The following is a 24,256-nucleotide window of genomic DNA, read 5'->3' as shown; positions in this document are numbered from 1 at the left end:
TACAAGACACAACATAAGCAATTGATTATCGCAAAATAATTGTGTAAAATAAATGTAAAAAAAGATACAACACAAATATACAAATAAGCAAATGGCATTAAGACATGTGGTTTTGAAATAGAGAAGCTCTAAATAAGAAGTACTCGTGATATAGTAATTTACATGTTACTATGATCTAATCAGCGTGCAGAGTTAGAGAGTGTGCAAGACTACGTTAGTGCGTCTTTTATTGAAATTCGGTCCCGGAAAAGTGTGACAAACGCAGGCACAGAGATCCGCGCCGGTAGGGGCTACCTCGGTGTCCTGGTGAGAGCAGGGTGTCTTTGCTCTTTGTCATCTGCGGCACGATGAGCAATGAGTTCGGTGGAGTCGGCGACACGGTAGAAGTTTGCGGTGAGGTAGTGTCACGTCTGGGTGATCTCCCTTCTCTCTCTATGCCTAGGCTAGTGAGAAAACGGGCGCTCTCTATTTTTGTGAGGCAACCTGCTTACACCGGCTATACCTCTGGGACGCCGAGAGCTAGGACCGAAGTTACGGATCTAGGGAATGTTGTAGGTCACAGGAGTGGGGTATTAGTTACTAGTTGGGAGTATCGAATCTATTAGCGATATCTTCGATGTCGTTTAAAATAGTTATGACTTGATTGAAAGTTATTTTACCATTCAAATATTCATAGATCAAATTGAGTATTAATTGGTAAATTGTATTGCAAATTAAGCCTTGAAGTTGTTTATTCATCTGGATAATAATAATTCAGGGGCTAATTAATAAAATGAATTTGATATTTATTTAATCGTCTGTGAATTCGACGCTTATTTGAGCACCAGGGATATGAAGATTATCTAAGCAGACTATGAGTTGATCGATATCAATAGTTCCTTCTAAAACGTCAGTTAGTAGCCCGATGATTATATTTATAATTGAATTTGCATCATCGTTTGTTAATCCTTGGACGTCTAATTCAGTAGATCTGGGTAGCATTTGAATTAATTGGTAGAGGCAATGATGAGAATAATATATTTATAATGAGTTAGATAAGGATTATCGTGAGATAACATGAAGGGGAACTAGAGGGAGTGAGATATCAATATCCGATACGTCTATTCATTTGGGTTTAAATATGAATTCAAAAGGAAGGTCTGGGGGTACGGAGAATGTCTTCGGGCAAGTATGATGAATGCCTCGTCGACGATGGAGATACGCAGGGTGTTGATGGGAGGTTTGTCGTCGGGCAAGTATGATGAATGCCTCGACAACGACGGGAAGTAGGGGAAAAGGCAGAGAGTTGCTTGTGTGCTTGCGGTAAAAGTATGCGTTGCAACTATAGGTAAAATGAGGATTGGACCACGTCCAGAGTGAAATTAGTTCCGGAATTCTGTTTAAGAATCCTTATGCGATATCTTTCTCCTGTTATCGATTTTTATTAGGTGAGAGAAGGTAATGAGGAGTTGTCTTCGGGCAAGTATGATGAATGCCTCGTCGACGATGGAGATACGCAGGGTGTTGATGGGAGGTTTGTCGTCGGGCAAGTATGATGAATGCCTCGACAACGACGGGAAGTAGGGGAAATGGTAAAGAGTCGTCTGGACCTACGAAAGGTACGTCCAACGGCTAGAGGTAAAATGCGGGTTTGGACGACGTCCGAGTGATACCAGGAGTATTGTTTCTACGTTAATGTTGCTAAATTCTGATATTGATACCTTGAATAATTATGAAAAGGTAGTTGGATTCTGATTTGATAAATACTGATTGACAACGGGAAACTGTTAGCTGCATGCAATGCTTAACAGTGGATTTCGTTTATTTGTTTTAGGAGAAGGTAGTGATTGAAAGAGAATTGTCAGTCTAGAGTAACTTAGAATTAAAATTGGCGTGTTAAATAGTCTGGGTAATTATAAGTACTTACCTTGTGATAGACTGTGAACTTCAGGCAGTGGATCGTAATACGCTCGTTCGCTTTTTTCCCTTCTCTAGGACCTCGGTCGCGGGATGTTTGGCAAAATCAACGTATTCGAGTTTTGAAGCACAAGAGTTCTTTATTTAACTTTTACTTTATAATTCTATGCGCGACTAACAATTTGAGTATGTCGACGCAGTTGACGGCAAACGCGTGACTTTATACAGAGTATCGTAAGGCTACAGAAATGATGTACTGTAGAGCTACGGTGGGATCTCGATAATGAGATGCCGTAGAGTTACGGTGAGATGATAATGATGGTATGCCGCCATGAAGTTAAGAATTAAGGGTTTATATACCCATCAAATCGAGAAAAATCTGAGTGTCGTGTGCAATTCCCTTTTGGTGGGGATTTCTAAGAAAGACGTTTTCTTGGAATATGTCACAATAAATTGTACTAAGAGGTCACGATACGGTGACCCGCAGGAGCGAACGCTCTAGGTGTCAACTATCAATTTACGAGTTTTAGATAATCTGGACCGGATATCGAAGTTAGGCGGTGAGCTTGAGATGAGGAGCGACGATTCCAAGAAGTGTCTAATTTATTATTCTTTTGTGGTTTGAACTAGCATCCGATAACGCGAGGGAGATAACGGACGGAAGCGGCTTGTCACCTACGATCGGCACTTAATTACTTGCTGATTGTGAGCTGATTTTAGAGGGGTCTGCGCATAGATACATGTTAAAGTTTCTTGTAGTTCGCCAAATATTCATTTGTACGTTTATGGAATCATTTCTTATATAATTTATTTTATGTTATTAATTGGAATTCTTAATGATTGATAATTTATAATAAAACTTGAGTTTAATGCAATAGGGTAAGATTAAGTTATTTCTAAATTATAGAATTATGATTCCATAACGTAATATCGAGACTTTCTTGTTCTCGTTTGACTTAATTCTATAATAAAATATTCTCTTTAATTATATCCACTTGGGCCTTATTTATAAGTCTCTTCATTTAATAATTTACTCAATAAATCTTAATAATCTTGGGTTCGTTATCGAAATCATTTAATGACTGAAATAAGGCTTCGTAAATATAATTGCGGATGAAATCTTAAAATATTAAGTGTTTGAACACTTTTAGTAATTCATCGAATGCTTGTCGCAGGCTTGTCGTTACAATGCATCGCAGGATAAGGATTTATGGAACCTTCCTCATAATAATTCTGTCAGTGATTAAAATACTTCTAAAACTCATTACTATAAGTCTTAAATTGTTAAGTAAAGTTCGACAAGTTATTATGTTTCTGATTCCATAAATAATATTATTATATTGTTTAATTAATATTGAATATTCATATATAAGTGGGTTAGTCATGATTAAAATATATTCTTATTGCTAAGGGTTAGTTTCATTTAATAATAACTGGTTAGTTGAAGTATACGCTCAGGGGTCTCGGATGACGTTTGATTGGTCGGATCGCTAGTTCCTGGTAGCGGCTAGTTAGAACTAGATAACTGGAGACCCTAGATTTGGTATGGTTAGTAATTAATAATATAAATGCTTGATTTTAGTCTAAACAATTATATGTAAAGAGGAAAATCATTAACTATCCTTAAATTTTAAGTATTGGCGCAGGAAAAACAGTAGCGCGCAAAAATATGGTTTTGCGAAAATGACGGGACGTTACACCTCCCCCCTTATTTAAGAACAAATTGCGATGTATTCGAAGGAATTTGTTCGAGATCTTTTAAACGATCTCTTAAATTCTGATATGAATTAATATCAGAAACATTATTAGTAGTTGCTGATTCGATGTTGGATGAGGCATTATCATTTGGTCTTGAAAACCCATTAATGATTACGGTAGGTTCCCTGGAGAGGTCTTCAGGAGCAGAAGGTGACGGTGGTCCCTTGGCTGGTTTTTTATTATCGGTCCTATCGACAGGTCCTCGTGCGAGATGAAGTAGTAGATGAGTGAGAGAGCTCCAAATGGCTCCAGCCAAATGCATGCTCCATCCATAGGCGGAATGTAAGGCATAACCGTGAATAGCTGTATCGACGAAGACTTTTATGATGCGAATAATTATTAGAATGCCAAGGATTCCAGCGGTTGCGGATCCGAATGAAATAAATCCGGTCCATACTCGTGAGGCGGCACTCTCGGCAATTTTATTGAGAGAGGCTTCGTCCAATAAATTATACATGGAGACAGCGTCGGAGTTAATGGAGTATCCCGTAATTCCTCTTGCAATTGTATTTAGAAGAGCGGGTTTCTCTGCGGGGAACATAATGTGATCCCTCAGTTTTTCTATATCTTCTTCGGAGTATATTCCGCTGACAGCGAGGGCTCCTGGCGTCAAATAATCCCAGGTTAATGTCGTCATTGGTTTTAATTGTTGCGGAGGTAACTGTCTGATTTGAGGTTCAGGTGTAAATTGAACCCATGTATCCTCGATACGGTACATAGTTGGTAATTCAAAACTGCATTCCCTTTGATTTCCATATTTAGAAATTATCCGGGATTTCGGGGTGAGAAACAAGGAAGTGTTGCGGGTGGTTACAGGTAATTCCGTGTAACATTCCTTTGTTTTCCTTACTACAACATCTACAGGTATGCATTTGACGATGTGCGTGGTTTCCCCGGTTGTAACTGCCATATAGCCGGGTCCTTTCATAAGGCGATATGCGAATTCATCTGGTTGAAGAGTAGCGAAAGACAGGGCGTTGGTGATTACCTGTCTTTCTAATTCGCATTTTTGTTGCATAACATTATAATATAATGAAGTCATTTGTTGTCGGATGTGTTTTTCCACATACACGAATTTAGAATTCATATATGTGAATATATCCAGGTTGTCCACGGGGATGATACCTCGGCTGGCGAAGGTATCGCCTTGCTTTGTCTCTAGGATAAAGAGCTTAGGGTGCTCTGTGCGAAATAAAGTGTATCCGCACAAGGGTTGTTCTTTTGTCTTCGTAAGTGCGAACGTGACGTCCTGCGTAGTCAGACTATAAATAATTGGAGAAAGAGGGTTAGTTGAATTATCTGTAATTTTAGTTGCTAAACCCTCATAAAGAACGTCATATTGATGGAAATTGCAAGCAGATGTTGGCAAGGATTTCCAATACGAGTATCCGTTTTCGGAATCGATGCAAAATCCTTCGCTCAAGAGACAAATGGTTCCGGATTTTAATATTATTTTTCCGGAGTTTAATTGTACGGGAACGTGCGATGTCCTCAAGGAGATCTTGACGACGGCTTGAACAACGACGTTGTCCCAGGTTCCGTAAGGGTCGGAGTACTGAGTGCCTTTGCAGGTTCCGTCGTTATTAGTGCGTCCGGCTAAGGTGAGACTGTGATAAGTAGTCTGATTAGCTCTTAGTCCGTGAATGATATTGCTATCTCCGAGAGAGAATGTTCCATCTTGGAATGCCCTTCGGCACACTGTATATCCGGTTTCGTGGATATAATCTGCCTTTCCGTTATGGACTATGGAGACATGCGAGTGCATTCCGCAGTGGTAAATTGTCCGTGATATTTCCACCTTGCACTGGATGACTTCTGCATGATTGTAGTCCGAGAGTTGTAAGAGTTGCATGTAGACGTCAGTCGAATTGGGTTTCCGTATATCAAGATTGCATTCTCCAACATCGAGCAACGATACCGAAGTAATATTCAGGTGTTGTCCGCCACAATCGAATCCAATAAGAGCGTGAATCGGATTAACGAGAACGAGAATCGCGAAGTACGACAACATGTCTGTAATAATGCATAGTGAAGTATATATATATAGATATTCTTAATCTAATTGTTCGTGTATGTGATATTGCTTTAAAATTATGGTTATATGTGTATGTTTGTATTCCTATAGCTTTGTAATCAAGTAGGATATATATATATGTGATTATTATTGAATATATATATATTCTTATTCTAATTATACGTAAATATATATATATTGTTTTATTATTATTATTTTTTTTTTTTTTTGTGTGCTTTTTGGGTTTTTTTTTTTTCTTTATATATATATCTATATATATATATAGTATATGAGGTATCCTTTTGTCACCGAGTAAAGTATGGAATTATAATAGATTATATGCACGTTTTATTCTAAAATTATGAATATGTAAATTATTTTTTTCCTTTTTTTTTTATATATATATGCTATATGTCTTATAACTTTATTTTGCAACTGAGTAAGATATAAGAATTGTACTTGGGTATATATGTACGTTCTATACTTAAGATATATATATTTCATTAAAATTACTTTAATTAGATCAGTTAGAACCAATGCGTAGATGTTAATTATTTAGGGTGAAGCTTATCGTAGCGAGGAATATATACTATATTAACTTACATAGATGCTTAATGATAAAAAAAATTCTCTTCTCTCTTTTTGTTATTATTTTTTTCGAGGACGCTTTCGTATTTTGTTAGTTCTCTGAATCAGGCCGCCAAGCTGCGAGGGTCTGATATTGCATCCATATGTGTAGTTTTTCGCTGGGAAAGGTTGTGTTTTAACGTCTTTGGTAAGTTAGAAAGGGCGTGTCAAGTCGTAAACATATCATAGGTAGAAGTGTATGTGAGTAGAGGGGGAATGGGAGGAAAAAGAAAATGGTTTTCCACGTGCAGGTCAACGAAGAAGAATCGCACAGTCGCACTTTAGTTTTTGCAGTGGTAAGAGTGTTGTGAGAAAAGAAAAATTTATAATGGAAATTGAAGTCCCGTATTCGAAAACGAGGGTGGTGATCAGGCGATTACCGATAATTCTGGTGATGGAGTTTGATAAGGAGAACGTAAGTAGTTATTCATGAATGTGTATGAGTCTGTTTTATTATTAATGCTATTACCTCTGATATTAATGATATTTGATATTTGCTTAATAATTTGGAACGGGGCGATCGAGATAGGGAAATATAATAATTAAGGGTTTTCTTTCTCAGCCCGACGTTATTCTTTCTGTGTATCAATACACGAAGAAGGATCGCGAAGATCGGCGAGTGAGAGCCGAAGAGAGACGGCGCTGGGAGGCTTTCCTGGAGGAGGAAGGGGATGATATTTTCTCCCTGAATAAATTATTTGAGGAATGGAGCGAGGAGGAGAGATTGTTCAGAGAGAGATTTCTGATCACCGATGAGATGCTCAGTAAGTTCTTTTAAAAAATTTTTTTTTTTTTTATGACGCGGTTTGTTAATATATAATTGATAATTCGATGTATGTAACCTTTATTTGTTTGTTAGAGGACGACTGGGATTGTGGACCACCGTGGAGGGTTTGCTTGTGGAAGAACGTAGTGAAGATGAGTAGACTACGTGCTGAAAGAAGGGTGCAGAGAATGATCGATTTCGCGGCGCCGGTGAGGAGGTGTGAGGACGCGGGGTACGATGATTTTGAAGACGCGGAGTACCGTGAAGAAGTTTTACGCCAAGCGGGATTCTATAAGAATTAGGTAAGTAAGCTTTCTTTTACTTTGTTTTGCCTTGGGTTTATCTCATTGCTTGACATTACATTATTTTTGTGCATTGTTTCAGAACTGCCTTGATAGCGTCATCGATTCAGGTTATTCTGAAGAGCGCGCGCGCGATTGCAAACGTATATATTTTTAATAGTTCCTTTATAATAATTATTATCGCATGTATTTTACGTAATTATTAAAATTATGCTTATCGAGAAACTGCGTTATTTTATTTCATACTGCCTTCATAAGTACTTTATATACTCGTAAGATTAGAGGAAACACCGTAGAAGCATTTTATTGTTTATGATTAAGATTCATTAATTAAAATATATATATTCTTATGATTTAAATCCATATATATATGATTCGTAATAAGATTGAAAGAAGCTTAAGAATGCACTTTGTTATATTATTATCGTATTAATTATCGTATATATATATTTTATTATTTTTTTTTTTATTATTTTTTTTTATTTATTAAATAGGACGAGCACTTTATTATCTACGATCAAGATTAAATAAATCAGATATTTGTCAGCCATATTTGCTTAAGACTAGTTATTTGTCGTAATGTAATTGTTTCGCCAGAATAATTATAGTAGTAAGATCGAAGGAAGCTATAAAGAGACATTTTATCATTTTATATATATAAGATTAAATAGATAGGACACTTTATCGTATTAGGATTAAATAGATAGGACATTTTAAAGTTACTTAAAGTATAGTATATTTTCCAAAATGTTTTCGTTCAATGTCTTCATTAAGTATTAAAATACTTAGAGTTAAAAGTAGTAATATAGAATGTATATTTTATATAATTTTAACGATATATTATCATTTAATATATATATATGTATTATCTCTATAAATTTGAACACTAATAATGATTAAATGCTGCGTATAATTTTCATATTACGTTTTAGACTGTACGTTTAACGAAATGTAGTATAACTAGTTACTGTATCTCCTAATTTTAGTTAATTACGCGGAATTGCATTTGCCTTGGACTTAAGTATTTATAAGGTTATAATAAAGATATAATTTATTCTACACTTTGTTATAGATTAGTGATTTATTTAGTTAATAAATGTTAAGCTAGAGACCGTTTATAGAATTGTCTTAGTTATGACTAGATAACTCATCAAGGTTATAATATAGGTTACATAGGAGTATGTAAATGTTAGAAAATAGATTTTGTTTTAGTAAATAGATTATTTGGTTATTAGGTTGGGGTTCTCAATTCAATTTCGAAGCCAGTGTCGTTATCGTACACCGAGAGGTAAAGAACATCCAGGGTAGCAGTGTCCAGAACTAGAAGTGCGATTTTGTTAGAATAGTATGTTTTAAAGGCGTTCATGAATTCTATATAAGCGATAAAGCAATCGTTACATTGTAAAACAGAGCGTTTTTCTATGGCTATTTCGCTGCTGCAGATTTGACAGTCGGCAGGGCTCATATCTCCGTCTATAACTCCATGACCAATTATATGTTTATAACCCTTTGGGGTTGTGCGGTTATAGCATTTAATACAAAGTCTATTGCCACTTTCTTCAGCTTGGTAGCCAGATATTCGTAGGCATTTTATTTCATATAGTTCTGGAAAATGCTTTAACAAGGGATGTGGGTTGTATTTAAAATTCTTCCCGATGCACATTTTGCAATTAGTAAGTATAGCGTTAGTATTTATTGTTGTTAAGGTTTTTTTTTTATGCGTATAAAGTAGAAATATTTAGTACGGTTGCTGCATTTAAGCAGTAATTAAGATGGTTTATTAGAAATGGAAAATTTGTTAATTAATTAATTAATAAAAGATGTCAGGTGATCCGTAAAACAGTGTTGATAAAAAGGAGAACTGTTTCCACCTGAAGTTGATCCGGGGCCTTAGGGGCAGTTCGTAGTCACAGACGATGGAGAGCTGTTAAAGAGGATAACTGCTTTAGGTCCTGGAATAATGTTTCGTTGGCGCTGCCAACATCTGTAAACAAAGATGATACATGTTATTTTATCCTGGTTCAACATGTGCAATTTTTAACTTGTTAACGTGAACAATTCTGGGTTTATTTTTGACTAATAATTTGACGTTGCACTGCGGTAGAACTTCTATAATTTCATGGGGTCCGGTATATTGGTCGGCGAATTTTCCTTTTGCAGGTTCCTTTAGTAAAAATACACGTGATCCTACTTGAAAATTTTGTTCGTTAACTTTTCGATCGTAATAATGTTTACTTCGTTCTTTAGAGTTTATGAGGTTTTTGCGTGCGTCTTCTTGTGTGTCATGTATTCTGTTAAATAAATCAGTCAGATAATCTCGATAGGTAGTCTCTAGATTTCCTTCGACAGGTGGGTGAGCGGAGGGTAATCGGGCTATTCTACCGAAGATTAATTCAAATGGTGGGTATTTAGTTCCTTCATGAACACTAGTGTTATAAGAAAACATTGCCATGTTAATATGACTATCCCAGTCTCTCTCTTTCTGGACCTGAATTTTAAGATATTCTGTCAGTACATGATGTGATCTTTCAAGAGAACCGTTAGATTGAGGATGATAGGCGGTAGTTTTAAAGTGTTGTATATTAAACATTTTAGCTAAATTTCGTATGAGACCAGAGAGAAAATTAGTTCCTTGGTCCGTAAGGATGGCTTTAGGAGCGCCGTATATGCAAATGAAATTTCTAGTGAGCGCAATAGCAATGGATAAAGAATTAGCTTCTCTTAAAGGAACGGCTACAGAATATTTAGTCAATAAATCTTGCATAGTTAATATATATTGATTTCCAGAATTTGTTATAGGGAGAGGACCTACTATATCGAGAGCTACTTTGTCGAATGCGGCCCTAGGTGTATCTGTAATTACCATGGGTTGTCTTGTTTTTACACGTGTTAATTTCTTTAACTGACATTGACGACACCTCTGAATAAGATGCTGTATATCTTTTTTCATAGTGTTCCAATGATAATAAGGTCTTAATCGGTTATAAGTTTTAGTTACTCCTTTATGACCACCGTGAGCGGAGGAATGATTCTCGATAATGAGCGTTTCGCGTTCTTCGGCAGGGGGAATTCGAACTAAGTTTTCGCAGACTGTAATGTGGATGGGTAATTCTCTCAAAAATTCTTGAATTTGACTAATCACGTACCGCCATGGTATATCGTCGAAACGATCAGTTTTACTGATACTAAAGGAAGCTAAACGTAGTTCGGTTACGGCATCTAAAAGGGAACGCATACAATTTTTTAACGTTTGTTGTTCTAAGCGCGAACGATTATTTAATCTTATAGGAATGGATATTAATGTTTTTGATTTAACTGTTTGTACATTTACTCTTTCAAACGTGAGGTTCTCATATACAGGTAGTAAATTTGCTTGTTGATATTCTTTAGCGCCGTTATCATAAGGAGTTCCATCCATTTGAATAAAAATTACGTGATCGTCTTTTTGTCTTAATAAACAGTCGCGGCTTTCGGTTACTAGAATTAAATCTGTTTCCCGTGGTTCTGCGAGTTGGAGTACTTCTTCATATATGTGATCTCCTTCGCGTAGGTCAATAACTGTTCTTCGTTTATTGTCGCCGTCTTCGCTGCTGTCGTCGTCACTGGAATATTCTTCTACTATTACGTCAGGTTCCTGAGGATGTGGATTAGGTGGAGGAGTCTTAATAACTTCGCAATAAATATTAGGGTTACTAGAAACAGGTTCGACTAATGATTCGTTTGGAGGTTCATCATACTCGTGATTTACGAATAGAGGAATGGCGAGATTAATAGGTGGATTTCTGGATAAAGCATCTGCATTATTATTTAAACTCCCTTTCTTATATTGTATTTCGTATTCGTATTCAGCCAATTTTGTTCTCCATTTCCATAATCTGGAGGAAGGGTCCTTAATAGAATGTAACCATACGAGAGGTTTATGATCAGTAATAATAGTGAATTTCTTTCCGTATAAATAAGGTCGAAAATGATTGACGCAATAAACTATGGCTAAGCATTCTTTTTCGATAGTAGAATAATTTTGTTCGGCGTTATTTAACACGCGGGAGGTATAAGCGATAGGTAAATCTTTTCCGATTTGCCCTTGACTGAGTACTCCTCCGACAGCATATCCGGATGCGTCGGTTGTTAAAATGAAAGGTTGAGTGAAATCGGGATATTGAAGTATAGGTTCAGAGCATAAAGAGCGTTTTAGAATGTCGAAAGCCTCTATTTGCTTTTGTTGCCAATTAAACGTATTATTTTTCTTTAGTAGGTCTGTGAGTGGTTTAGCGACCTTGGAAAATTGAGGGATAAATCGTCTATAGTATCCAGCTAATCCTAGAAATTGTTTTATGTGTTTTTCATTTTTCGGAGGGGGAAATCTAACTATAGATGCTATTTTCTTTGGATCGGGCCTGACTCCGTCATCTCCGATAATATGACCGAGGTACGCTACTTCGTGATGTAGAAATTCGCATTTATCGGGTTGTAATTTTAAATTCGCGTTTCTTAATCTTTGCATCAATTTATTAAATTTAATTTCATGCTCTTCTAGAGATCTGGCGTAAATAACTATGTCGTCCATATATACGAATAATTCATTACCCTGTAATCCAGAAAGAACGTTATCCATTAATCTTTGAAAAGTCGCTGGAGCATTTTTTAGACCGAAAGGCATTCTTTTAAATTGATAATGACCGTATGGAGTTGAAAATGCGGTTTTAGGGGCATCTTTAGGAGCCATGGGGATTTGATGGAAACCGGAGGCTAGATCGAGAACAGAGAAATATTTAGCGGATCCTAATTGATCTAAAATATCAGTTATATTTGGGAGAGGGTATGCGTCTCCTATGGTTTTTTCATTGAGACCGCGATAGTCGATGACCATTCGCCATCTTTTATTTCCCTGCGAATCTGATTTTTTGGGTACTATCCACACGGGGGAATTATAAGGGGATGTAGAATATTCGATTAAATTATTGGATAATAATTCATTAACTTGTTTATTGATCTCGTCTTTGTGGACAGGAGGAAATCGATATTGTTTCGTATGGATAGGGATCTCATTAGTAGTGGGTATGAAATGCTGAGTGGCGTTAGTAGTTCCGAGATTATCGTCAGGAAGATGAAATCTGTCGGCATGATTATGAATTAATGATTTGACATTATTGAACTCCTCGGAGTTTAAATGTTCTAATCGTAGAAGCTGCATGGTAGCAGATGTGCGATCGCAAGAAGCTTCGTCATTGCGAACTTCTTCGAGATATGAAGGGTTATTAATATATAAAGGAGAAGTCGTTACGAGCCCTCGGGTTGCAACGACTTGGGTAGAATTGTCTTCAAAATCTAATTGATCATTATGAATCACTGGGTGCCCTAAGGTTGCAGTGATATTTTCGTATCTAACCTTTTCATTGCATTCAGAAGAAGGACCATCGGTCGTCTCATTCCCTCGGGTTTTGACGACACCGTCTGGGATCGTGGATCCAGACGTATCCGCAAAGTCAAAATCTTCTAATTCGGCAGAAGGGACCTCTACGTGATAAGCACGGTCAGAGGTATTAATAATGGGTAGGTAAGCTTTACCGTTAATATTAGAGACTATAGCTTCTCCGAGATATACATCTTTGTTATACACGAAGCGAGGTATATATCCGTATGATTTATCTGGGTTAGTGATATTAATGAAAAAGGGCGAGACGGATCGCGGTCCGACGCGGAGAAAACTTGCCTCTGAGAATGGAATTCTAATATCGTCGTAATGTAAGCATCGATTTTTATAATCGATAGTAGCGGCGCGTGTTTTCAAAAAGGTGTTTCCTAAAATTCCATCCTGAGGAAAAGTGACGGTATCGGGAATTATATGAAAACAGGTAGGGAGACCAAGAAAATTTATAACAACGGAGCCTAAAGTCGGCATCACTTCTGAAGATAGTCCCTGAAGAGCTAGGACATCTTCTTCGCGAATTTTTATTTTTCGATCAAGACAGTGTCGTTTTATGAGATTTACTCCAGAGCCTGAATCGACCATGAAGAGGCAGTCTCCCTGAAGGTCTGGGGATGAAAGGACAACAGTGGGTAAGCTATGGGGTTTTGCTTTTTCTTCTATTCTTCCAATACTGGTGATAAGGTATGAGTCGGGCTTAGAGGTCGCACTGTAGTAACTGGTGCGCGTTGGAGAAGAGAAGGGCGTCCCGGTTGAGCATCGTTCCGGCGGGCGCCAATTGTTACCGGAACGCTCTGGGCGTTTCCCTGATTATTGTTACTGGTAGAAGGGTGAGGAGGGGAAGAATTATTTCCGAGGGAGCGTCTGTACGCGAGCTTGCGACATTCGTCAATAAGATGTCCGGGGTTTTTACAGTAGCGACAGATTTTCTCGGTAGGGTAATTAGGTCCGGGTTGTCCTGGGATAAGAGGTTTTATAAAGGGGACATTATTTCGTGATGATTTTGATAGAGAGGATTGTTGTGGATCATGAGTTATTGTTTGTTGCAATGGTCCGGATCTATTCGAGAAATCAGCGCGAGGAGGAATGTTAGCTCTATGCATGGACGTAGCCCGTTTGCGCGCATTTTCTGCTTCTAGAGTTTTTGATAATTTTATAGCAGTCTCGAGGACGTGGTCGAGTGAGAAGGCTCCTTCTAATTTAACTCTAATCAACAAATCAGTAGGGAGACCGTTAACGAAACTAGTACTAACACTACGGTCGATGGTATCTTTGGTGGATTCGTCGATATCTCCGTAACAGTCGCTTTCTCCGTCGATTATAGCTGCACGTAATTCTTTTACTCTGGCTATATAATCGAAAATATCTTCGTTAGGTTTCATATAGATGTTTGCGAGTTCACCGCGATACTGATCTACAGATTTATTTGGACCGAAAATAGCTTTTAACTGTTTTGTTAATGAAAAAACAGAGTTATATTCTCTTCCTTCTACTGCGGAGTAAGCATGTCCTTGTAATTTATTAATTATAAGTTGCACTAAGTAATGTTCGTGATATTGTGGTATTAATTCGCGGGCACGTTCGCAGATTTTACTAAATTGAAAAACAGACATTTTGTGTCCGTCGTATTTAGGGATAGAATCGACTACGTCTTTAAAACGGATCGGAGAAGGTATGTCGACGGGACTAGTCGCATGAGTGTTTTCTGAAGGGAGGTAATCAAAATGAGCTCTTCTTTGATTGGATGCATCAGAAGTCAGACTATTATTAATACGTTGGTTTAAAATCTCTACTTGTCTGGGTAAAGCACTAAGGTGAGAGATTTGCTCAACTAAGGTAGTTAATATTGAGTCATGCTGCTCGTCTGATTTTTTTGTTTCGATTTCTCGTAATAGTGCTTTAAATTCGTCTGTCTTTTCCTGCAGTAATTTGTGTTGTTCTTTGAGTGATTTTTCTTTTTCTGTTAACATTTGACTAAAAATTTCAAGTTCGGATCGTGATACACCTTCCTCAGCCTCGGAGGGAGGATTAGAACTTTGCGATCGTGTAGTCGGCATGGCGCACTTACCTTAGAGAGAAATAAGAGGCTGAAAGAAAATATATTAATAAGATTAGTTACAGTGTTCGGTCGCTTAATCGGGACCGAATAGATGTCGAATTTTATAGATTTTGCGACGGGGATCTGTACGTTCAATTGTTTTGTAATCAGGATATTTGCATTCGAATTCTATTGGCGTTGGGTTGTAATCGATACTCTTATTTTCGTTAGATAGTGGTTCGGGGTCGTTTGTATTATTAGTTAAATTGTATAATTTGGTAAATAAGAGAAGGGGATTTTGGAAAGAGGAGATGGTTTCTTTGATCTGGAAATTAATCCTTTTAATTTGAACTCGACGCCCGCCTTTCCTGGGCATGAGGGAAAATAAAATGTATTTGAAATTTTAACTTATTTCTCAACTGTTGCCACACTCTTCGTCAGCGACAGTTGGTGTTGTTGCCACACTTCGTCAGCGACAACTAAGTCAAATCTCAAATCAAGATAATCATTTAGGAAAGGAATTGAATATAATTGAAAATTCAATCGTAATCGTCTGTTGCCACCCTCTTCGTCAGCGACAGCGATAATTGTTGCCACACTTGTCAGCGACAATTTGATCAAATTTCAAGTTACACTCGTTATTCACTTTCGATTTAAATTTTTAGAATTTTAACGCGAAAGAGGATTAATTCTTGAGACCTTTACACAGGAGGATCCTTATCAGTCCTTTAGGCAATCCCACCGCTGCCACCAAAGTTTTTTGGTTTGTCACGTCTGGGTGATCTCCCTTCTCTCTCTATGCCTAGGCTAGTGAGAAAACGGGCGTTCTCTATTTTTGTGAGGCAACCTGCTTACACCGGCTATACCTCTGGGACGCCGAGAGCTAGGACCGAAGTTACGGATCTAGGGAATGTTGTAGGTCACAGGAGTGGGGTATTAGTTACTAGTTGGGAGTATCGAATCTATTAGCGATATCTTCGATGTCGTTTAAAATAGTTATGACTTGATTGAAAGTTATTTTACCATTCAAATATTCATAGATCAAATTGAGTATTAATTGGTAAATTGTATTGCAAATTAAGCCTTGAAGTTGTTTATTCATCTGGATAATAATAATTCAGGGGCTAATTAATAAAATGAATTTGATATTTATTTAATCGTCTGTGAATTCGACGCTTATTTGAGCACCAGGGATATGAAGATTATCTAAGCAGACTATGAGTTGATCGATATCAATAGTTCCTTCTAAAACGTCAGTTAGTAGCCCGATGATTATATTTATAATTGAATTTGCATCATCGTTTGTTAATCCTTGGACGTCTAATTCAGTAGATCTGGGTAGCATTTGAATTAATTGGTAGAGGCAATGATGAGAATAATATATTTATAATGAGTTAGATAAGGATTATCGTGAGATAACATGAAGGGGAACTAGAGGGAGTGAGATATCAATATCCGATACGTCTATTCATTTGGGTTTAAATATGAATTCAAAAGGAAGGTCTGGGGGTACGGAGAATGTCTTCGGGCAAGTATGATGAATGCCTCGTCGACGATGGAGATACGCAGGGTGTTGATGGGAGGTTTGTCGTCGGGCAAGTATGATGAATGCCTCGACAACGACGGGAAGTAGGGGAAAAGGCAGAGAGTTGCTTGTGTGCTTGCGGTAAAAGTATGCGTTGCAACTATAGGTAAAATGAGGATTGGACCACGTCCAGAGTGAAATTAGTTCCGGAATTCTGTTTAAGAATCCTTATGCGATATCTTTCTCCTGTTATCGATTTTTATTAGGTGAGAGAAGGTAATGAGGAGTTGTCTTCGGGCAAGTATGATGAATGCCTCGTCGACGATGGAGATACGCAGGGTGTTGATGGGAGGTTTGTCGTCGGGCAAGTATGATGAATGCCTCGACAACGACGGGAAGTAGGGGAAATGGTAAAGAGTCGTCTGGACCTACGAAAGGTACGTCCAACGGCTAGAGGTAAAATGCGGGTTTGGACGACGTCCGAGTGATACCAGGAGTATTGTTTCTACGTTAATGTTGCTAAATTCTGATATTGATACCTTGAATAATTATGAAAAGGTAGTTGGATTCTGATTTGATAAATACTGATTGACAACGGGAAACTGTTAGCTGCATGCAATGCTTAACAGTGGATTTCGTTTATTTGTTTTAGGAGAAGGTAGTGATTGAAAGAGAATTGTCAGTCTAGAGTAACTTAGAATTAAAATTGGCGTGTTAAATAGTCTGGGTAATTATAAGTACTTACCTTGTGATAGACTGTGAACTTCAGGCAGTGGATCGTAATACGCTCGTTCGCTTTTTTCCCTTCTCTAGGACCTCGGTCGCGGGATGTTTGGCAAAATCAACGTATTCGAGTTTTGAAGCACAAGAGTTCTTTATTTAACTTTTACTTTATAATTCTATGCGCGACTAACAATTTGAGTATGTCGACGCAGTTGACGGCAAACGCGTGACTTTATACAGAGTATCGTAAGGCTACAGAAATGATGTACTGTAGAGCTACGGTGGGATCTCGATAATGAGATGCCGTAGAGTTACGGTGAGATGATAATGATGGTATGCCGCCATGAAGTTAAGAATTAAGGGTTTATATACCCATCAAATCGAGAAAAATCTGAGTGTCGTGTGCAATTCCCTTTTGGTGGGGATTTCTAAGAAAGACGTTTTCTTGGAATATGTCACAATAAATTGTACTAAGAGGTCACGATACGGTGACCCGCAGGAGCGAACGCTCTAGGTGTCAACTATCAATTTACGAGTTTTAGATAATCTGGACCGGATATCGAAGTTAGGCGGTGAGCTTGAGATGAGGAGCGACGATTCCAAGAAGTGTCTAATTTATTATTCTTTTGTGGTTTGAACTAGCATCCGATAACGCGAGGGAGATAACGGACGGAAGCGGCTTGTCACCTACGATCGGCACTTAATTACTTGCTGATTGTGAGCTGATTTTAGAGGGGTCTGCGCATAGATACATGTTAAAGTTTCTTGTAGTTCGCCAAATATTCATTTGTACGTTTATGGAATCATTTCTTATATAATTTATTTTATGTTATTAATTGGAATTCTTAATGATTGATAATTTATAATAAAACTTGAGTTTAATGCAATAGGGTAAGATTAAGTTATTTCTAAATTATAGAATTATGATTCCATAACGTAATATCGAGACTTTCTTGTTCTCGTTTGACTTAATTCTATAATAAAATATTCTCTTTAATTATATCCACTTGGGCCTTATTTATAAGTCTCTTCATTTAATAATTTACTCAATAAATCTTAATAATCTTGGGTTCGTTATCGAAATCATTTAATGACTGAAATAAGGCTTCGTAAATATAATTGCGGATGAAATCTTAAAATATTAAGTGTTTGAACACTTTTAGTAATTCATCGAATGCTTGTCGCAGGCTTGTCGTTACAATGCATCGCAGGATAAGGATTTATGGAACCTTCCTCATAATAATTCTGTCAGTGATTAAAATACTTCTAAAACTCATTACTATAAGTCTTAAATTGTTAAGTAAAGTTCGACAAGTTATTATGTTTCTGATTCCATAAATAATATTATTATATTGTTTAATTAATATTGAATATTCATATATAAGTGGGTTAGTCATGATTAAAATATATTCTTATTGCTAAGGGTTAGTTTCATTTAATAATAACTGGTTAGTTGAAGTATACGCTCAGGGGTCTCGGATGACGTTTGATTGGTCGGATCGCTAGTTCCTGGTAGCGGCTAGTTAGAACTAGATAACTGGAGACCCTAGATTTGGTATGGTTAGTAATTAATAATATAAATGCTTGATTTTAGTCTAAACAATTATATGTAAAGAGGAAAATCATTAACTATCCTTAAATTTTAAGTATTGGCGCAGGAAAAACAGTAGCGCGCAAAAATATGGTTTTGCGAAAATGACGGGACGTTACAGTAGCCAGTGTTAGATTGGGTAGCGATTGACCCAGACTCGAATACGATACTTGGACACTCAGCGTGTTCGGCGTCGGTGATTTACTCAATAACGAACGCCTGATTCGGACAATGAGTTTTAATAGAGATGTTATTACAGTCCATTTACTTTGCGATTCATCAATGTGAAATCGCGAAAGTTTGTTGACGTTTCAACATCGCGCTCACCTTATGTGCATGGATCTGTGATTATGCCCGGAACTCGATTCGCCACCTTCCTCCGACGACAACGAACTCGACGCTCGCGGTTGTTCGTTCGTCTCCACGCTGACGTTTCTGCTCGGATTATAACTGGGTAGAAAGCTGCTACTTCCCTGAGACGCGCCTTCCATCTCCATACTACCGCTAGAAATGATGGAACGCATTTTATAGGCATTTTAAATACAACAAGACTTCGAGATTTCTTTTTTTTTACTTTTCGAAACATACGAGGTGTGTTCAAAAAGTATCGCGAATTTTGTGTTTTTTCAAAAATTATTTATTTATTCATGAATATCTATTTTGTCCCCTTCAAAGTAATCCCCATGAGATATTATACACTTGTGCCAACGGTTTTTCCAATCTTCGAAGCACTTCAAAAAATCATTTTTTTTTATCTTGTTCAGCTCCTCCTTCGATGCCGTCTTTATCTCGTCAAGCGTAGCGTAACGTCGTCCTTTCATGGGCCTCTTCAGTTTAGGGAACAAGAAAAAGTCACAGGGGGCCAGATCTGGGGAATACGGTGGCTGCGGCATCATTAGTGTGTTGTTTTTGGCCAAAAAGTCGCGCACAAGCAACGATGTGTGAGCAGGGGCGTTATCGTGGTGCAAAAGCCAATTTTTGTTCTTCCACAAATCCGGGCGTTTCTGGCGGATTGCTTCGCGCAAATTGCGCATAACTTGCAGGTAATATTCCTTATTGACCGTTCTACCCTGTGACAAGAACTCATGATGCACCACGCCCCTGCAATCGAAGAAAACTGTAAGCAAAACTTTCACATTCGACCGAACTTGGCGCGCTTTTTTCGGTCTTGGTTCGTGCGGCAGCTTCCATTGAGATGATTGAGCTTTGGTTTCCACGTCATAACCATAAACCCACGATTCGCCACCAGTTATGACCCTCTGGAGCAAATTTGGGTCGTCGCGGACAGAGTCCAACATCTCATTAGCAATGTTCATGCGATGCTGTTTTTGGTCGCAATTGAGCAATTTTGGTACGAATTTCGCGGCGACCCGTCTCATGCCCAAATCATTGATAAAAATCGAATGGCACGAGCCAATCGATATGTCTAGGTCCTCAGCAACTTCTCTAACGGTGATTCGACGATTGGCCAATACCATTTTCTCCACTTCATTAATTTTTTCGTCTGTTGTTGAAGTGCTCGGGCGTCCGGCACGCTCTTCGTCGTTCACATCTTCTCGGCCTTCTGAGAACATTTTGTACCACCGATAAACGTTGCTTCGGTCCAAGGTAGCTTCTCCGTATGCCACAGTCAACATTCGGAATGCATCCGCGCACTTAATTTCGTTTTTCACACAAAATTTGATACAGGTTCTTTGATCCATTTTTTTGAATAGGTAAAAATCGAAGACGATCCAAAACACGTGCAAGCAAAGCAGCTGTCAACAATTAAGTGAACATTCAAAATGGCCGAGCTTGTCGGCATAAGTGAGAGACATGAGTACCAACATAACGCCACAAAAAAATTCGAATATACGTAACCCGCGAAAATTCAAAATTCGCGATACTTTTTGAACACACCTCGTACCTATGACTATGAGCGAGACTGCTAACATGTGAGGCTCTGCTACTGCCACGCGGAGTTCTTGGAAAGGTCCCCTCGCACTCTTCCGTTTCGAAATCGCCGTCGCCCAAAGTACTCGGTTGCCTGCTAACTGGTGCCAGATTCATTACTGGCTCGGCACCGAGCGACGGTGCTTTCATCAATACGAATTGTTGCTGAGCGTGTCTCAAGGATTCCATCCACGACTGAAAAAGCATGTGGTACTGTTAGTTTAAAACAACTTCCGCTCGTAAACTAGAAACCGCATTAGCTAAAATCATGAAGGTTTGCGGTTTCACCGACATCGACCAATTTTAACTTTAAATTTAATTAATTCAATCTTCTCTAGATTATTAAAAAATTGCATTATGTATATACATGTTGTTAGTTACAAAGAAAGATAAAAATTTAATTTCAACTATAATTATATCTAGTTAAGCGACATTAGTGAAGACCGTCGTTAATGAAGGTACACTACAAACGAATCTAAATCGAACGGAACAGTGAATCAACATTCCGCGAACTTTGTCGTAATTCGTCATGTTTGTCGAGTCACCTTGGCTAGTTTCGGGTCACCGGCGCTCAGGATTAAAGCGGCCGAAACTGTCCCGTACTCGTTAAGATAAACCAATCCTATACTGGACGGTTCTTTGACCTCGTGTATTCGTATGCGGTCGACAACATACGGTTGCCTAATGATCTTAAACATTTTTTTCGTTGTAGATTTGCAAATCAATAGCATGTCGGTCAATAATAGTACGTGCACTTCCATCTGTAAAGGATAATTAATAGACCGTAATTTCTTATTTCAACACAGTGAGAATTAAATAATTGCTATCTTTAAGATATAGAAAAAAATTAGCTATAGAAACTACTTCATAAAATAAGTCAAATTACAACAGAATTATTTTCAATTATTTCGCTTATTATTGACAATCATGGATATTCTCTTTTAATCTCATATACTTATATTTCTGAATATAGTTTTATTTTATTCATATAAAAGTAATTTTGATCTGACTAACAATAAATAACATTGTCGCATACTTTGCTGGTGGCGTCTCTGAGTTTCAAATCCCCCTCTCGAAGGAGGGTTCTCAGGCTGCCCTTCGGACACCCGGGCATCGGCGTCGTGGTAATGTCGAGATTGCTGTACAGTTTGATCAGTTTCTCCACCTCCTCATCGAGACCTTTAGATTCCACGACGTCGTAACTCTCTAGACGGGAGGCTGCGCTGTCCAGCTTAGGAGCCTCCTCGTTTTTCCTCAGGGCCGCGTTCACAGACGCCACGAAACCGTCGACGGACCAGTGATGCAAGATTTCACGCGCGACAGCCACTTCGCGACAGTCATCTTGCAGTGGAGGAGGTAGGTCGGCAGCGCAGAGCGCACCGAAAAGATGAGAACCCTTGTCCTTCGAACATTTGTAGAAGAGGACAGGTATATATCTTTTGTCCTTTATTTTCTTTTGATAGAATAGAGCTACGAATTTCGAGCGAATCCGGAATACTGGCGATAGCGAGTAGGCGATGCAACCCAATATGCAAAAAGAAAATATAAAATATAAAAAATATATTTAATATTATAAAATAATATTAATAAAATTAATATATTTTAAACATAAATTAAGTAACTTATATTTAAAATTTTAATTAAAAATAATTATTAATTAATAATAATTATAAGTATATTTTATATATAAAAATCCACTCTTGGCCAATATATACACCTTTCTATTAAAAAAGATTTTTTATCTTTAAAGAAATAATTGTAATAAAATAATATTTTAATTTATAAATATTGTTTAAGATTTTATTCTTTTTATTCCCTATTTATTTTGTACTAATGTACGACGTACATATTGTTGCTCAACGGAAACTGTGAGAAGGTGGTGGTTTCTTCCGTCAAAAAATTTAAAATATTGTATATTGGGAAATGTATTTCAATCATTATATTCGGCTTCCCGACGAGCCGTGTTTACCTTTTTTGCGCGTGTTGATCGTTTTACCGCGCGTCTCGTCTTGTCAAGCAGCTCTCCAATCAGCTGTTTGACACAATAAAATCTAGCGACAGGTTTTTGACATTTATGTCTTCGAAATTCGTCGAGTCAGCTGTAGACCGTTTTACTATAAACATCTCTCGTTTTCGAGCAATTAGCTCTTGATCAGTATATATATTTCGCTTTAACAAATAGTATAAAGTAACGAAAAATATGTGTTGAATTAACGAAGCCCCGAAAAGCTCGTAAGCGAAGTTTTGCAGAAGCTTGGCTTACAGACGACCGATACAAATCTTGGGTATGTAAAGTATCATCTGATAGTAGTCTTTATTTTATTGCAGTGTTACGTCCTGTGGACTGCACGATTCTTTTCTCCTCCCCGATTTACGCAGATTCGCGTTCCGCGAACATATTAATTATAAGACCGAAATTAGTTATAAGAATTAAACGGAGAAAGACAGTGATTGTGAAACAACTCGATCGGTGAGATTACGAAACCTACACTTTGATCAATAAGTCATAGGTAATGTTGAAATATCACGATCGACACACGCTATCAGTAGACCAAAGATCGGAATTAGGAAAGAACTCTTCATACAAGGAAGCAATACGTTGCGCAAAGGGGATTAAACACCGAACGTATGACTATGAGTCACAAGAAAAGAAGACGCCCTTTGCCCTATAGGAAGGGCAGACGAATAGTATAAAAGCAGCGAATCTTCCAAGAATGCTCTCTATTAATTCCGCCTACGTCGTGGCAGTTACACACTTCTGGATCCTCGCATTAAACATATATTTTGTGACCGTCGGGGCTCAACAACCAGCTACCAGTCAACCTACACCTTCGCCCACACCACTCGAAGGAACCATCGATCCTGAAGATCAACCTATAGCTGCCAACCCGCTCACCAAATAATATACAGTGAGTACTTTCATTCTTCTACGATCACGGAAGTGAATAAATCCCCGGAATCGCGACTAAACTTAATAAGTAGTGGAAATCGCTGCCTCGTCGAGCATTGAAACGCGCTCTCCGATTGAAACGAGACGATCAAAAGCCAACGCGAATCCTCAACCGCCTCATAGCACATCAACGTTACACACACACTCATATATAATTGTTTATACATGTCCACAAATTCAAATGTCTAATTCTCCGAATATTATTAAGATTTTATTTTTTTTGAATAAATGATAATTATTTACATTACGCGAATTTAAAGTCTTATTTAAACCCCTGCGTTTCTTCATATATCCCCCGAGATCGCACAAGGTCCTATCCCGCGTAAAAGGGATTTAATTCCCTTACCGAAAAGGACCGACGAACGGACCCCTGAAATAAGCCAGGTAAAAGCGACTATCCAGTCGTTGACCTGCAAAAGGGCCAGACAGTCCGTTCGACCCGAAATCACTCCGATTTCGGGAAAACGCTGTTACGACCTTCGAGCGGCCTTTCCTTCGTGCAGGCCAGGACGTAACATACGTTTAATTGGGGGCTCGTCCGGGATTGAAATGTGCGATCTTTGGGAATAGGAATGAGTAAAGGGACTAGAAGCACAACGGACAAAGACGAAATAGATGAACTTTACAAGACCGCGTTAGAAACACCACACAGAACACACGTGAATCTAAATCAAAATTCACAGCATCTACGCCTCGACACGTACAT

The 24,256-nt window shown here is 38.0% G+C and overlaps 2 protein-coding genes across 2 annotated transcripts; both read right to left on the bottom strand.

Moving 5' to 3' along the window:
• Positions 1-226: 226 nt before the first annotated feature.
• On the bottom strand, positions 227-24,256 carry LOC145947021 (uncharacterized). Its single transcript, XM_083056795.1, has 7 exons — positions 24,232-24,256; positions 21,637-21,941; positions 21,146-21,361; positions 20,575-20,795; positions 18,996-19,172; positions 18,783-18,887; positions 227-410 (listed from the first exon to the last, which is right to left on the bottom strand). The coding sequence occupies exons 1-7, from the start codon at positions 24,254-24,256 to the stop codon at positions 227-229; spliced, it is 1,233 nt and encodes a 410-aa protein (XP_082912921.1).
• Positions 3,605-5,668, bottom strand: LOC145947018 (uncharacterized). The gene has a single exon (XM_083056792.1). The coding sequence runs from the start codon at positions 5,663-5,665 to the stop codon at positions 3,605-3,607; it is 2,061 nt and encodes a 686-aa protein (XP_082912918.1). The 5' UTR covers positions 5,666-5,668.

Source organism: Prenolepis imparis, unplaced genomic scaffold (genome assembly GCF_030444845.1).
Source record: "Prenolepis imparis isolate NDT839.2.m4 unplaced genomic scaffold, iyPreImpa1.0 SCAF_37, whole genome shotgun sequence".
Classification (NCBI taxonomy): domain Eukaryota; kingdom Metazoa; phylum Arthropoda; class Insecta; order Hymenoptera; family Formicidae; genus Prenolepis; species Prenolepis imparis.
The sequence above is the reverse complement of the archived record's forward strand: the minus strand, read 5'-3'. Positions and strand labels throughout refer to the sequence as shown.

Excerpts from the sequence above, each read along its gene's own strand:
- LOC145947018 (XM_083056792.1), bottom strand. The coding sequence starts at position 5,665 with ATGTTGTCGTACTTCGCGATTCTCGTTCTCGTTAATCCGATTCACGCT.
- LOC145947021 (XM_083056795.1), bottom strand. The coding sequence starts at position 24,256 with ATGTACGTGTCGAGGCGTAGATGCT. Across the intron at positions 21,362-21,636 it reads TCAGAGACGCCACCAGCAAA|ATGGAAGTGCACGTACTATT; the intron begins GTATGCGACAAT and ends TATCCTTTACAG. Across the intron at positions 411-18,782 it reads CTAACACTGGCTACTGTAAC|ACGTGACACTACCTCACCGC; the intron begins GTCCCGTCATTT and ends GAGATCACCCAG.